The 14,073-nt window shown below is 36.1% G+C and overlaps 1 protein-coding gene across 4 annotated transcripts in view; it reads left to right on the forward strand.

Moving 5' to 3' along the window:
* LOC124720127 (zinc finger protein 99-like) overlaps positions 1-14,073 on the forward strand; it is a 258,728-nt gene that overhangs the window by 131,239 nt on the left and 113,416 nt on the right. For all 4 annotated transcript variants that reach the window (XR_007006073.1, XM_047245423.1, XM_047245425.1 and 1 more), the window contains exon 5: positions 10,978-11,070. Coding sequence is in view for 3 of the 4 variants with exons in the window: in XM_047245423.1 (XP_047101379.1) it covers positions 10,978-11,070 (93 nt within the window). In the remaining variant the exon portion in view is untranslated. The remainder of the gene's footprint in view (positions 1-10,977; positions 11,071-14,073) is intronic.

A 14,073-nucleotide genomic window follows, 5' to 3' on the forward strand; every position in this document is an offset into this window, starting at 1 on the left:
TTCTAATAGCATATGGGATTTTGGTTATGTCCACAATAATTGGTGACTGGTGTTGACTCTAAGTGGAATGTGAGCTGACAATCCCTTTTCACGTCCTAATTATTGTTGAAACAGGTTGGTAAATGAACAGAAATTACTGATTTGATGTGGCAGTACAAATTCATTGATGACATGAGTATAGTCGATGATTGTGAGCAAGAACGTGTTTAGAGATCATGCTGGATAATATGGAACAGTTTTGTTTTCGACTGCTGTGAATCCGAAATGTATGGTGACCAATTTGTGTCACTTGGCCAAACCATTCGCTTTTAAAGTAAAAGGAGTTTGGCCAAACTCAATTAATGGCGTGGAACAATCCAGTAGTTGAGGAGAGCCCAGTGATGTTTACATTTGGGCTGATAGGAATGTTGCTGTGGCCACTGAACAAAGCTGGAACTGAATTGTCTTCTTGACAGTCCCTCGGTGTATCCACAAGGCCCTGTCTTTGATAGTGCTAATGGTATCCACTTTTGGGGCCAATAATGCTCTTGTACTGCTGCAGAAGGTTGCAAAGTGGACTATTTTCCCCAAGTCGTGCAGATTGCTTGGTGGTGGAGACAGACTCCGTGGTAATGTTTTTTAAACCTGTGACATTTGACAAAACCCTGGTGAGCTGTTGCTAGCATCACCATCTGTGGCCTGGAGCCCCAGCCTGCAAGCCTTTTGTGCTATTTGATAGGTATACACCATGGGTAGTACCTCTTTTAAACTGGGGTGATATAACTTCAGTACATCAACTCTTAACCTGCTGGTCAGTGTGTCTTGTGCTAGTCTGTCTTGAATGCGCACATTGGCATATGATTTACAGCAGTCATCTGCTGTGTACTGAAATTTACAACGCCAGCTGATACCTTGGAGTCAAGTAGTATATTGCAATTAAATCTGACCTGCTTGACTGGTGTAGTTAAGAAAGCTCAGTTGTTCAGATACCTCATGCTTTTGTTGGTCATAGTAACTGCTCAACTTGGCTAACAGCTCATTGAATCTTTGAAGTTCAGTGCTGGAGGTTCCTGTTTGCAGGAAGGGTTCTCTGATGAGCTGGTATCCTTATGGCTGACAGCATGCCTCGAGTTAATCACAGCATTGGTCCACATCATTGATGTTGCTTGCTGCTAGGTGAAATAGTGGTGATGTGGATGTGTTGTGGCTGATAGTTGTTGCTTTCTCACGAGGTATAGTAGCTGTTGGTGGTGTTGCTCATGTTGGCTCACCTGCTGGTCTTATACCCCCACTGCCGCTGCTACCCTTGTTGTTTTTTCTGAAGTTCTAGATATCTGAGAATAGCTTGCCATGATTTAATTCCTATGCTATTGCTATTACGATTTACATTTGAAGTGCATTAACCGTCTTTCAAGAGTTCTGTATTCGTGGCAAAAAGTAACGTGAGTAAAATTAAATTAGGTTTATTAAGAGATATCATTTTTCTGACTGAACAAAATGCGTAATAGAGGGCTTCTTATCTGAAACTGAATTGGCTACCGATTTAGAGCCAAGCAGGCAAATAAAAATTTTATGATCATAGGATTCATACATTATCTAGAATGTTGAAAATCTATGGTGACCAAGGTTCATATGGAGAGATGGAGGCTGACATCAGAGCAGATTAGGTGTGGAGCATGTTGGCCTGGCAGTGTCAACACCAGACAAGTCAGAGCTCTATAGTGTGTTAGTGAATCAGGATATTTACTTGTATGGCAACTGTGGAGTCCACAGTGAGCAAGATGATTCTTGGGCATAGTGTAGTGAACTTTTGGAACACTGTGAAATGCCAGTGCTTAGGCTTGCAGCTGCTTATATCAGGCATTGTTGATTACCCTCAGGGCCGAGTAGCATGTCTGTTGACGTATTGCCAAATTTACTGGCATCTGTGTGCAGCGGTATGGTACATACAAAGAACTATCACACAGGCCTGTAATCCTGTAAGATATGGTTGGTTTCATTCACTTTGTTAAACCCCATATACTCCGCTTCCAGATGTAGGTGACAAGAGGCGGTAATCAGCTAAGAAAAGCTGTTAAAACTCTGGCAGCACTTCATAAACATCTAGACTGCACCATAACAGGAAATAACTGAAAGTATGAAATGTCATTTTACTGTATAGGATTTGTTTACTTGGAATAAATGTTTTAAAAAATATATGTTGTATATTCTCAGAACAGCCAAATTAGAAAACTCCTTTCAGATCCATACTCCAATGTTACCCAAATCTCTAGTAGACTGTAAAAGAATTTCTGTCTGAAGTTTAAGCTTTAATCTCAAATAAAAGATGACACTAGAAGTCCATAGTTCATCTAACTCACGATGTCACTAAATACTGATTCAGTCAGTATATAAACTGTTTTAATTTGATTTTGTGTACAATTTGTTGGTATGTCAACAAAATATACCAAAAACATGCCCATTTTCAACCGCCCATGGTCTTTTCTACTGATTAGAATGCATTTTGGCAACATTTTCATAAAATCATTGAAGTCACAGCATAAAATCTTTACACACTGATGACTCAATTGTGAATTCCCGAGTGCGGCTTGTGCAATACACCACCTTGTTCCACAGAAACATGTATTTCCCTGCTTAACTGATTATAGTGATGGACAGTGAGTTTTCTACTTGTTCTCAGATATTGAAGAAAATCTCTCTGATTGACTAATAACGCTTATTAAACATAATTTATTAAATTGCCAAAATATTTGTTCCAAATAAACTTCTAATAATCATTTCTTTACATCTCTTATGAACAAGCATAAGGACTTTGCGTCTCCAATACAATTTGAAATATGCTATCCCGGCTGAGACACAAAGTTGGAATATGCTCACTGTTTTTTATTTACTTAAATTTGGCATATTTCGTGACAGTACCTTTTCCATTAGATGTATACAAGGCGATATTAGTCTTGTCTTCAGTTGTCTAATGGAAGTATGATTCCACATTGGATCTTTGTCGGCTGCAGAAATGACCTGGTTCAGTGTGTTTGGCTCATTTTTGGTGCTTCAAATACCATTTCTTTGAATGTAGTTTCTTCTTATAGTTTATATAAAAAAAATATTAACATAATTCAAAATTATTTATGATGGCGACCTTCACATTGTTCTAACGTCAACACACACCAAGAGTTAACTGCCGACTGACTATAGTCAAAGACGACTCCAGCGTCAAAGACATTTTACACTACACACAAGCTTTCACTTGTAATCAGTCTCTTTGCTATTCTTCGATACATTTACTAATAGTAATCAATATGCTTTCACTCTCAAAAATATAAGTAAATTAACATATAATAAGGCAAATTATAATAAAAATTCTGACAAAAAAAATATAAGAAAACATTCACAATTTGGAATCGACAAATCCAGTAGAAAATACCACATCTACCAGATCTATTACAACTGCTCCCCAGGGCTTTTGTTGTTATGAACACATACAACAAAATCCCGACCACACTCAGTAATGGATCTGTATTACACAATTAGCACATTAATGATGCAGTCTGATAACCTCTTCCAAATTTGTACTCTTTAAATCTGTGGACTTGTTACTGGCTGTTGTTGCAATGGTACTTCCCCATCAATCTCATACACAAAAAATTCGAGTAAAGAAATTATTTGACATGACAAATATACATGGTATAAAACATACATGAGAGATACTCTAACACACAGCATACAGATTGAAAATAATAGAAAGGTAAAACTCATTTCCTAGAATAAGATTTAATTTTTTTTTATTAATGTTAATTTCATTATGCTTACATATTGTACAGTAAAAATGTTACTGGACATATATAGTGTAGTGTTTTTTTCTATATTTGCCTTTATATATATATTTTTAACTTCTGATTTTTTAATTTTTATATTTTTTTTATTAGTCATGATTTTTTTATAATTTTTTGCGTATGATTTTCTTTTTAAACTTTTTTTAATCATGTTGTTTTATTTTGTATTTTTTTTGCTTATAATTTTCTTCTTTTAGTACAGCTAAAGATACATCAGTATTATCTAAATTTTTTGCAATTATTTATGTACACTTGCCTCTCTACTACAATATTACCACAAGTCACATTCTTGTGAAGAGTACTTTCGCTCCCCACAACATCAGTATAAAGAACAATAAATTGCTTTGACAGGAATGGGGGAAATAAATACAGTAGAAGAAGAATGGGTAGCTTTGAGGGATGAAGTAGTGAAGGCAGCAGAGGATCAAGTAGGTAAAAAGACGAGGGCTAGTAGAAATCCTTGGGTAACAGAAGAAACATTGAATTTAACTGATGAAAGGAGAAAATATAAAAATGCAGTAAGTGAAGCAGGCAAAAAGGAATACAAACCTCTCAAAAATGAGATCGACAGGACGTGCAAAATGGCAAGCAGGGATGGCTAGAGGACAAATGTAAGGATGTAGAGGCCTATATCACTAGGGGTAAGATAGATACCGCCTACAGGAAAATGAAAGAGAATTAGAGAGACCTTTGGAGATAAGAGAACGACTTCTATGAATATCAAGAGCTCAGATGGAAACCCAGTTAATTCACAAACTGCAAATTTACGTTTCTCTAATTTCAATGTCATCCCCCCTTTTCTAAGTTTTCACAAACTGACTTCAAAATCGAAAAATGTTCCTCCCAATTTTGCCGTGTAACCAAAATGTCATCTACATAAATTATCAATTTAGATGCAAGTTCTTGCCCCAGTACATGATCCAAAGCTCTTATAAATTCGGAAACGGAAGAATTTAACCCAAATGGCACAACACAATATTGGTAACTCTTACCATTGTACAAGAAAGCAGTATATTTCCTAGAATTAACCGAACGTGGTACCTGATTAAAACCCGAAGTTAGATCCAAACTTGACATATATTTTATATCTGTAAATTTATAGAGTAACTCGTCAATATTTTCGGGATGGTCTGTCTGTCTGAACAAAATTTTGTTTAAGGGTCTAGAGTCCAAAACCAATCTTACTCCACCATCTTTTTTTCGAAACTACTACTAGATGATTATTACATGCACTGATACTCCTTTCTATTATATTACATCCTTCCATCTTTTTCAGCTCTTACTCAACAGCAGATCTTTTTGATATTGCAATACTGTATGGTTTTATGAAAAATGGTTCATGAGGTTTTACCTGAAGCTCACACTGATAACCCTTTACCCTACCAGGTATGTCACTGAAAACATCACTGTATTCCCACAGCAGATTTTCTAACTGTTGTTTTTGCTCCCCAGATAAATTTTGTGTTTCTGAAATTTTCAAATTTACAAAATTCCCAAATTCAACTTCATCAGTATCAAATCTATGAATTTCAATATTCTCCAATCTATTTTCTTTTAGTAAATTAATACTGTCAAAATTTCCATTACTCTGATCACCAAGTGTGTACACAAAATTTGTCTGAATGTATTCCCTTTCACTAGTTTCTATCAAAAGTTTTTTCCCAACCGAATCAAATGCTGTATTTACTTTTACTATCCAATTCATACCCAAAAGAAAATCCTCATTAAATTCCTGGATTACAAAACATCCATGTGTGAACAACTTGCCTTCAATTAAAAATGTCACTAAAACCTGGCTTTGTACCAATTTACTGCTCTTCCCAGTAGCACCTTTTATCTTTACCCCAACAACTGGCATTTCAACATAATCTTTCCCTGCTTTCAATTTCTTGCTTAACCTTTCAAATATTCCTGAGATCTCACTTCCTGTATCAATTAAACATTTACCAATCCATGACCCAATTTGAACTTTTATATAAGGACTGCAAAATTGATCACTTTTCTCAGAACCTGTATCCTCATGTAATAAATCACTTTCAATTTCCCCAAACCTATACTTATCAGAATCATATGGTATACCATTATATTTATTATTTGTCACAGTTATAAAATTTGCACAAGATACAAAATTGTCATTAGTACTCTCTATTATCTCAAATAGCCAAGAATTTTCATCCAAATCACATTGTATACTATTGAAGTACTTATCCTTCAGCTTTTCAAAAATAAAATATCTCATCTTTTTCCACCACTCAGGACATACAGTTTCACATACATTAATAAGCATGTTTCTAAAGTTCTTGTCAAAAGAAATAGTTTCACTGTTCAGCCATAGATTCATAAGAAATGTGTGTGTGTCATTAGTATCTGTAAAAGTTACACTTAGGCTAGAAGTTATACATGTGTCATTATTTGTGTAGTCAGATTCTTTACCAACAACATCAAAATTCACACTTTCACATACACCCAGTTTGTGAGCCTTATTCATCCTGGTAACATCCCTGGGAATTTCTATAATATTCTCACTATTTAATCCATTTTCAACCATGTGTATACCCAACTCCCTATTTAAACTAATGAAACACCTTTCCTCAACATTATCATCAATATCATTACCATCATTATCAACTTCATCATCAACGTCATTATCATTATACATATTCAGGTCATACACATTCATATTATCCCTCAAAATATAATTTCCCCCTCTCTAAAGTTACCAGATCCCTTTCACCAATATTTTCATTCTCACAGTATGCATTCTTTCTTTCATTCACACACATCTCTGAACTACTACAAATTACATCATCTGACAAAGTGTTGTTCTTTTCTGCCCAAGTGTAAAACTCTGTCAAATTAAATGAATCACAATTACTTTTATCTACTGTATGTTCTTGTGTACTGAAAATTTTATATTTATCAATATCATTATTTTCCTCTTGAAATTTTTTCAATAAGTAACAACTAATAACCTCATGTGATAGCTTAGGTTTGGAACTGTCATGTTTGGGTTTATGATAGTCACATCCATTGGTCCTTTCTTCATGCTCACCTTCTGCCTCAACCTTGCGGACCTTCAAGGGGGCGTCTACTCGTTTTTTATTTCCTCAATTACAACTTGTTCCTGCTTGAACTGCTGATTATGGATCTGCCAATGCCTCTGATCAGCATTTCTGTTCCCATTCCTATGCCAAACATTACCTGATTGTTGGTAGTTTCTATTGTACTGATCTCTAGCAAAATTTCTGTGATTTTGATCCCTAAAGTGTTCTCTATTTTGTTGATTATTTCCGCGAAAATGTTGTTCTTGTTTTGGATAAAAATTATGGTCCTTCTTTTGAAAATTGTTATATCCCCCTGAATTTTGACTGACACCATGATAATTGTTTTGTTCCCTTTTTTGAAATTTATCATTTCCCCAATTTTGATCATTACCTTTCTGAGTAAACCCACTGTGTGTTCTTGTTGTTGCCCTATCCAATTTTTCAATATAATTGAGAAACTGCTCAACATTACTATCAGGACAATGAACTAAACTCAACTGCATTGCTGATGGCAATCTTCTCGTTATGGTATCAATTTTGGTCAAGTCATCCAAAGGTTTTGTTAAATGAATAAGTTTTTGAAGTTCACTTTTGCAAAATTGTTTCATGCTCCCATCTGATTCTCTATAGCTTCTCCCATTCAAAAATTCACTTTTGATTCTAGTTTAAGATCATCCCAAATATTTTCCAGATATTTTGATTCAAATTCTGAAAAGGTCATCCCCACAGTTACAAACTGGTTTGCCCAAGTCAAAGCTTCCCCTTCCAAGAATTTTTTCACAAATATAATTTTCATATCATCTGGTGAGTGAGGTAAAAAACAATCCTTACAATACTGTATAAAATCAACGGGATGTAAGGGTCCATCTAACGAAAAGTGCTTCACTGGAATATTAGATACAAGATTGCATTTGTTGACATTGTGATTTTTGCTTTGAAATTCAGTGTCAAAACTTTCAAATTTTTCGCTAAGTTCTTTGACAGGTTTTTGTTTTCTAAATCATTGCACTCTACTTTTTTTTCTAAAGTAACCAAACGATTGTCAGTTTCTTGTTCTACATTTTTAACCAAAACTTTTGTATTCTCATCCAAATTTTTAATTTCCCCTTTTGTCTCATTAAAATCAATTAAATTTCTTTCCCTATCTACCAGTAACTCATTTTTTACAGTATTAATTTCACCGCTCAATTTAGCATCAATTTCATTTACTTTTGCTTCCACAGATTCAATTTTTTCCTCAACACTGCCAACTCTGTTCGAAAGATCACCCACTTGGGTATTAACTGCTTGGACTTGCAACAAAATGTTATCAATTTTTTCATCCCAGTAAGTCTTATTGTCATCAACTGATTGTTTAATTTCTTTCGTGAAATTTACAAGAAAACTTTTTAAATCAAATTGATCGGTTCTTTCTGTTTCATTTGACCTGTCCTGATTTTCGAAGTGTATTAAATTACTACTTTCTACTTTAGGCACAATACTCTCAAAAATCTCATAAGTCATTGTGAAAAAAAAAATTATACACAACAATACAAAACAAGATAAAAATATTGTTTTAACAAAATACGAGGGTTTCGTGACTTATCTGGAACACTCTTGTACTGTTGCAAATCCACGTTTTCCATCCATGTGATTATTGACCAAATTCTTGAAGTATTTTCTTCTGTCGAAAATTATATTTTTTGCCGAAACATTTCTTCTCCAAAACTTTTACTTCCCGATGAACACAAATACTGTAACACACATTCTGAAAAAACTGGCATGAACACACACAAATTTTCTTCCTCATAGCACTTGAAGATCTCGTGAACACAAAATCCTGGCTACAGTCCCCAGTTGAAATATACTATCCCGGCTGAGACACAAAGTTGGAATATGCTCACTATTTTTTATTTACTTAAATTTGGCATATTTCGTGACAGTACCTTTTCCGTTAGATGTATACAAGGCGATATTAGTCTTGGCTTCAGTTGGCTAATGGAAGTATGATTCCACATTGGATCTTTGTCGGCCGCAGAAATGACCTGGTTCAGTGTGTTTGGCTCATTTTTGGTGCTTCAAATACCATTTCTTTGAATGTAGTTTCTTCTTATAGTTTATATAAAAAAAATATTAACATAATTCAAAATTATTTATGATGGCGACCTTCACATTGTTCTACCGTCAACACACACCAAGAGTTAACTGCCGACTAACTATAGTCAAAGACGACTCCAGCGTCAAAGACATTTTACACAACACACAAGCTTCCACTTGTAATCAGTCTCTTTGCTATTCTTCGATACATTTACTAATAGTAATCAATATGCTTTCACTCTCAAAAATATAAGTAAATTAACATATAATAAGGCAAATTATAATAAAAATTCTGACAAAAAAAATATAAGAAAACATTCACAATTTGGTATCGACAAATCCAGTAGAAAATACCACATCTCCCAGAGCCATTACAAGTTACTGACAATTTTCATATTTATTCCACTGAATCAGAGTGTATGACTCTCTCTACTATTCCAGGACATGCTCGCTAAATTCAAGATTCATTCTTCACATACACTTCTGATTCGTTCCGACCACACTTTCAGGACTGTGAAAACTACTGACTTGAAATTTATGTGGTGAATTCATACTTACATATTATTGCATATTACAAATGTTCATTAATATTGGACTATGTAAATGAATAAAAGTGGAATCACTGTCTAGTGTAAGATTCAGCTCCATGCTATATGTGCACAAACTGCATCTTGCCAGGTGATCTGTTGCCTGTTGCATAGTGTGGGAACCAGCCACCTACGCCCCTCTCCATGTAACATCTGCAGAGGCTCAGTTCTGCCATCAGTCCTAAACTACACATTGCTGTGCCATGCATGGTGTGGTAGTGAAACTGCTCCTGTTGACTTTTTTGATGGCCATAGATGGAAACGATACTATAAAACACAAAGCTGACAAATTGTGGATGCATGAACAGGATTCAGCAACCAATGCTTGGCTGGAAGGATGGTGCTGCAGCGCCAAAGGGCATAGCTACCAAGTCGTGTACATAACAGTCAGAGGATTAACGATGCAAAATTATCTAATGTAAAAGTAACACGTCTGAAAACAGTAGCTTAAATATGAATATAAAAGTGTGTATCACTGATCAATTGCTAGCATAAGAAAATAATAGTTTTGCACACTATTTTAAAAAAATTCTAAAATCTAGGAATATAATAGTTATGGTTTGATTGGACCTACATGAAGCTGATGGCTTTAGTGTGTGAAAGAAATTTGACAAGAACTGTTACTTTGCATAAAATATTGGTGAAGATATTTGGTTCATTGCATGATTAATATTGGTGGACAAGAAGATGAACAAGTAGCAGAAATTGCCAGAGATTCACAAGAAAGCCTGTTGTTGTCAAGGAACTGAAGAGTGCAGTTGAGTCTGCATAAGTTGATCACTGATGATTGCAGTGGACTGCGTGTGGTAGCTTTATACACCTACGTCAACTACTAATGTAATGTAGTTTTGTAAGCATCTTTGTAGCAATGTCTCACTGTTGTCACAGCTCTGTAGACAGCTACTGTTCGTGCATGCAGTTGTTTGCACTCAGCACTTGAAAGCTGGAAACAGCACTGCGTTTCAGCTGTAGAAGACTTCAGTGGGCTGGACATTTGACATGCATACCTGAAGCCATTCAGACAAAAGCTGTAAGGACAAGGAGGCCCCAGGAAATGCACCTAGTTTATGGATCCCAGAAGTTATGGTTGAATTAAGTCTTTCTTTAAAGATTACTGACTGAAACATAGCTAATAGTGTTGCTAGAGGCAGGATGTGAGGCCAGTGTCTATTCCAGGTCTGTTAATTATATGAAATGTGTTACATAAGAGAGAGCCCTGTTGGAATCTTACGGGAAAGGCCATTGTGTTGTGTGGCACTGGAATAACCTCATATGTATATGTGGTAGTAGAATAGCTGGCCAGCAAACTGGTTTAGTTGTCTCTCCTCAATAATACAGAATTATAATCATTGATGATTAGAATCATGATTGTATTCGTAAGAACATATTCAGTGTCATGTGATATATGTACAGGAGTGTACAATATATTATAATTGAGATTATATTTTCATTTTTCAGTGTCTTGAAGATCCATTAGTAATCTCAGGGTCCCTTGGTTCTATCAAGGAGCCTCCAGAATTAAATTTGGAAGCAGAAGAAAGTGAGAATTTTGTGAGTATTGACTTTGCAGATGAATTGCATGTGGTGTAAAATTATATCATTGGCAAATTTTGGAATGTAAATGGTGCATTAGTTAAGGAAGCATAGATTAGCTGCTAGTAATTTTCCTGTAGTCTTGCATTATTATACTATGGTTATGTTCAGTTATTTGCAGACTGTTTACTGACTGTCCAGAGTAGAACTGTAACAGTTCTTGTAGCAATATGTGTAATATCTTTAGTAACCCTTCTTATTAGGAGTCATTTTGTGTAATACATATATTTGATAGATGCTGTAAATTCACATTTAATACAAGTCCATATTCTTATAAATTATGTAGGCTGATAAAAACTCTGTCCTACAATAACTTTCATTAATATATTACAGGAATACATTTAGCTGTCTTGTACTTTTAATGAATAATTTATATTTCTGAGTTTATGCCAAAATTCCAAGTAAAGGAAAGTTATTAAATGTGATAGTAGTTAAACATACTCTTGATGTACATTTAAAAGGAGTGTGTATGTCAGCCTCTAGCCACACTGTTACCATAACCAATTGTTACTTATCACCATGTCGGTATGCCCATGCCTTTGCCCAGACTTTGAATTTACTTACCTAGGCACTTAAAAGTGGATGTAAACTGTAATGTTGACTCCAAATCTAGGGTAATTTTTTACCTTAATCAATAAATTGCATTAATTAACGAAGCAGTAGGTGACAGAAAACGTTCTAAGGTCTGACTGAGAGTTTGTAGTCTGCCATTTAGCCGCATACACTGTGAGAACACATTGTAGTCTACGTTCATTTTCACTTACCTTAACAATGAGGTAAAATTTAATTTTTCCCCAGGCTGAGCTCTGTATATCAAAATATTTCCATTTTGTGTGTTGTGCTGTCTTGGTGCATACACGTTGGAAAATTCACACTGGAATCACATCGTTAAGAGTGGGGTAATGTTTCCAATGCGTTATTATCCCAGTTCAAATCCTTTAAAAAATATGTATTGAATGTTCCACAAACTATTAACTGAGTTCCTTCTCTATCAGGTAGCTCAACAGCAATTGTTACTTTCTCATAAAAAGTTTGGAGTGGGAGATCCATAGGCTGTTAAGATTATAAAATAAATTTTTCAATAACAGTCAACAAAAAAGATGCTTCTAGGCTCTGATGTATATCAAAATCTTGTTTCTAAATTTTTCTCTTCTTATTTACTTTTTACATGTATGGCAGTGCCTTTATTTCATAATGAATGTATGTGAAAATGGTTCTAGCCAACAACTGAGTACATTATTCTTGCACTGAAAACATAACGAAATACAAGTTACCTATGAAATGTAATTCAAAAGAGTGACAGCATTAGCAGGAGTAGATTATGAAGTGTGATGTTTAAAGCTTTCCCGGCATACTGATTGTTCCATAAAAACACGGGAGAACTGCCGGATATCAGTAACTTCCTGCCACGATATTTCGGCGCAGAGTCTTCTGGCCATCTTCAGGTGAATGCCACTGTAGTGGTACTGGCGAGTACACGCTGAGCTCCGCAATTTCAAGCCTTCTGAGGTGACACTGCGCATGCACTGCTCAGCGTGCGTGTTCATAACGGCTCCGTGAGCTGCGCCTCGCGCCCTCCACTGTGAAAACCTGGTGTATCGGTGTCAGGTCGATTTCCATCTTTATGCAGATAACTACGTCGACTACGGAGTTTCTCTACAACAGGATTCCAAGCAGAGTTGAGCTGATAACCGCTATCTCGATTGATGAGAGTCTCGTTGTCAGACAATATTTTTATGGAACAATCAGTACGCCGGGAAAGCTTTAAACATCACATCAAGCAACTCTACGGGGAGGAAGTGATGGAATGTATTTGAAGATTCGACAAGTTATGTGAAAGAGGAGCGAGGCTGCTGAGCTCATTGATATTCTTATTAAGGTGCAGAGACAAGGGCATTATTCCAACGTTTGCCAAAATTGTGCATTTCGTAAATACCACTGCTGCAAATAACATCAAACGTAAAGCAAGCATGGCTTTGGTGGGAGAAAGGATTCGTTTTACTCAGCGTGAATTGGATTCTGTATCGAAGGACATGTTCCACATACATTTGGAATTGGCAGCAAGACTATCTTCTCTGTCGTGGACTGGGTGGATGGTGTGACATGGGCTAAAGCAAACTGGAACCACGATAAAGCTGTGACGAGGCAAACTGCCAAGATTGACAGACTTTCTAAACAGATGCAGCAGGAAGTTCCAACTCGACGATCTGTTGTTAATTTGACAGAGAAAACTTTAGATGACGCGAGTGTGTCTGTGCTAGCAAAAGGACTGAATTTTGCTCCCACACCTGTTTCACCGCCACTAGTGGATTTCATCAGTGCCATCGAAGAAGCGGTACGCCGTCTTGATACAGATGAAGCGGAGTAAGTTCGTCGAGAGTCTTGCCATGTATTGACCAAGGGTGCACCAATGAAGAATAACATCTCGCCCATGGAGAGGATAGCCCTCCGTAACTTACGAGCAGATGTGGATACAGTAGTCTTAAAATCTGACAAAGGAAACGCTACTGTCCTCATACCAAGGATGACTATATTAATAAGATCAATGTTTTATTATGTGATTCAACGTATCACAAAATCGATAAGGATCCCACGAGCCGAGTAGTGCGAAAAACAGCAGAAGTTTTATCAAATAGTTCTCTACCGAAGGAGGTCATCAAGAGACTGAAACCAAACAGTTCAGTTCCACCTAGGCTGCATGAACTGCCTAAGATCCACAAGGAAAATGTGCCATTACGTCCAATTGTGAGTAACATTGGAGCAGCCACCTACGACCTAGCAAAATTCTTGGCATCTTTGCTCAAACCAATGATAGGCAAGTGTGCACATCACATAAAGAATTCTGGTGATTTTATCAGTCGACTTCAGTCACTACAACTGCAAAGTAGTGACTTATTCTCTCCTCTACATATTTTATATTTAACAACGAATTTTACGAACAATCTGATGGTGTCGCCATGG

This window comes from Schistocerca piceifrons, chromosome 11 (assembly GCF_021461385.2).
Source record: "Schistocerca piceifrons isolate TAMUIC-IGC-003096 chromosome 11, iqSchPice1.1, whole genome shotgun sequence".
NCBI lineage: Eukaryota > Metazoa > Arthropoda > Insecta > Orthoptera > Acrididae > Schistocerca > Schistocerca piceifrons.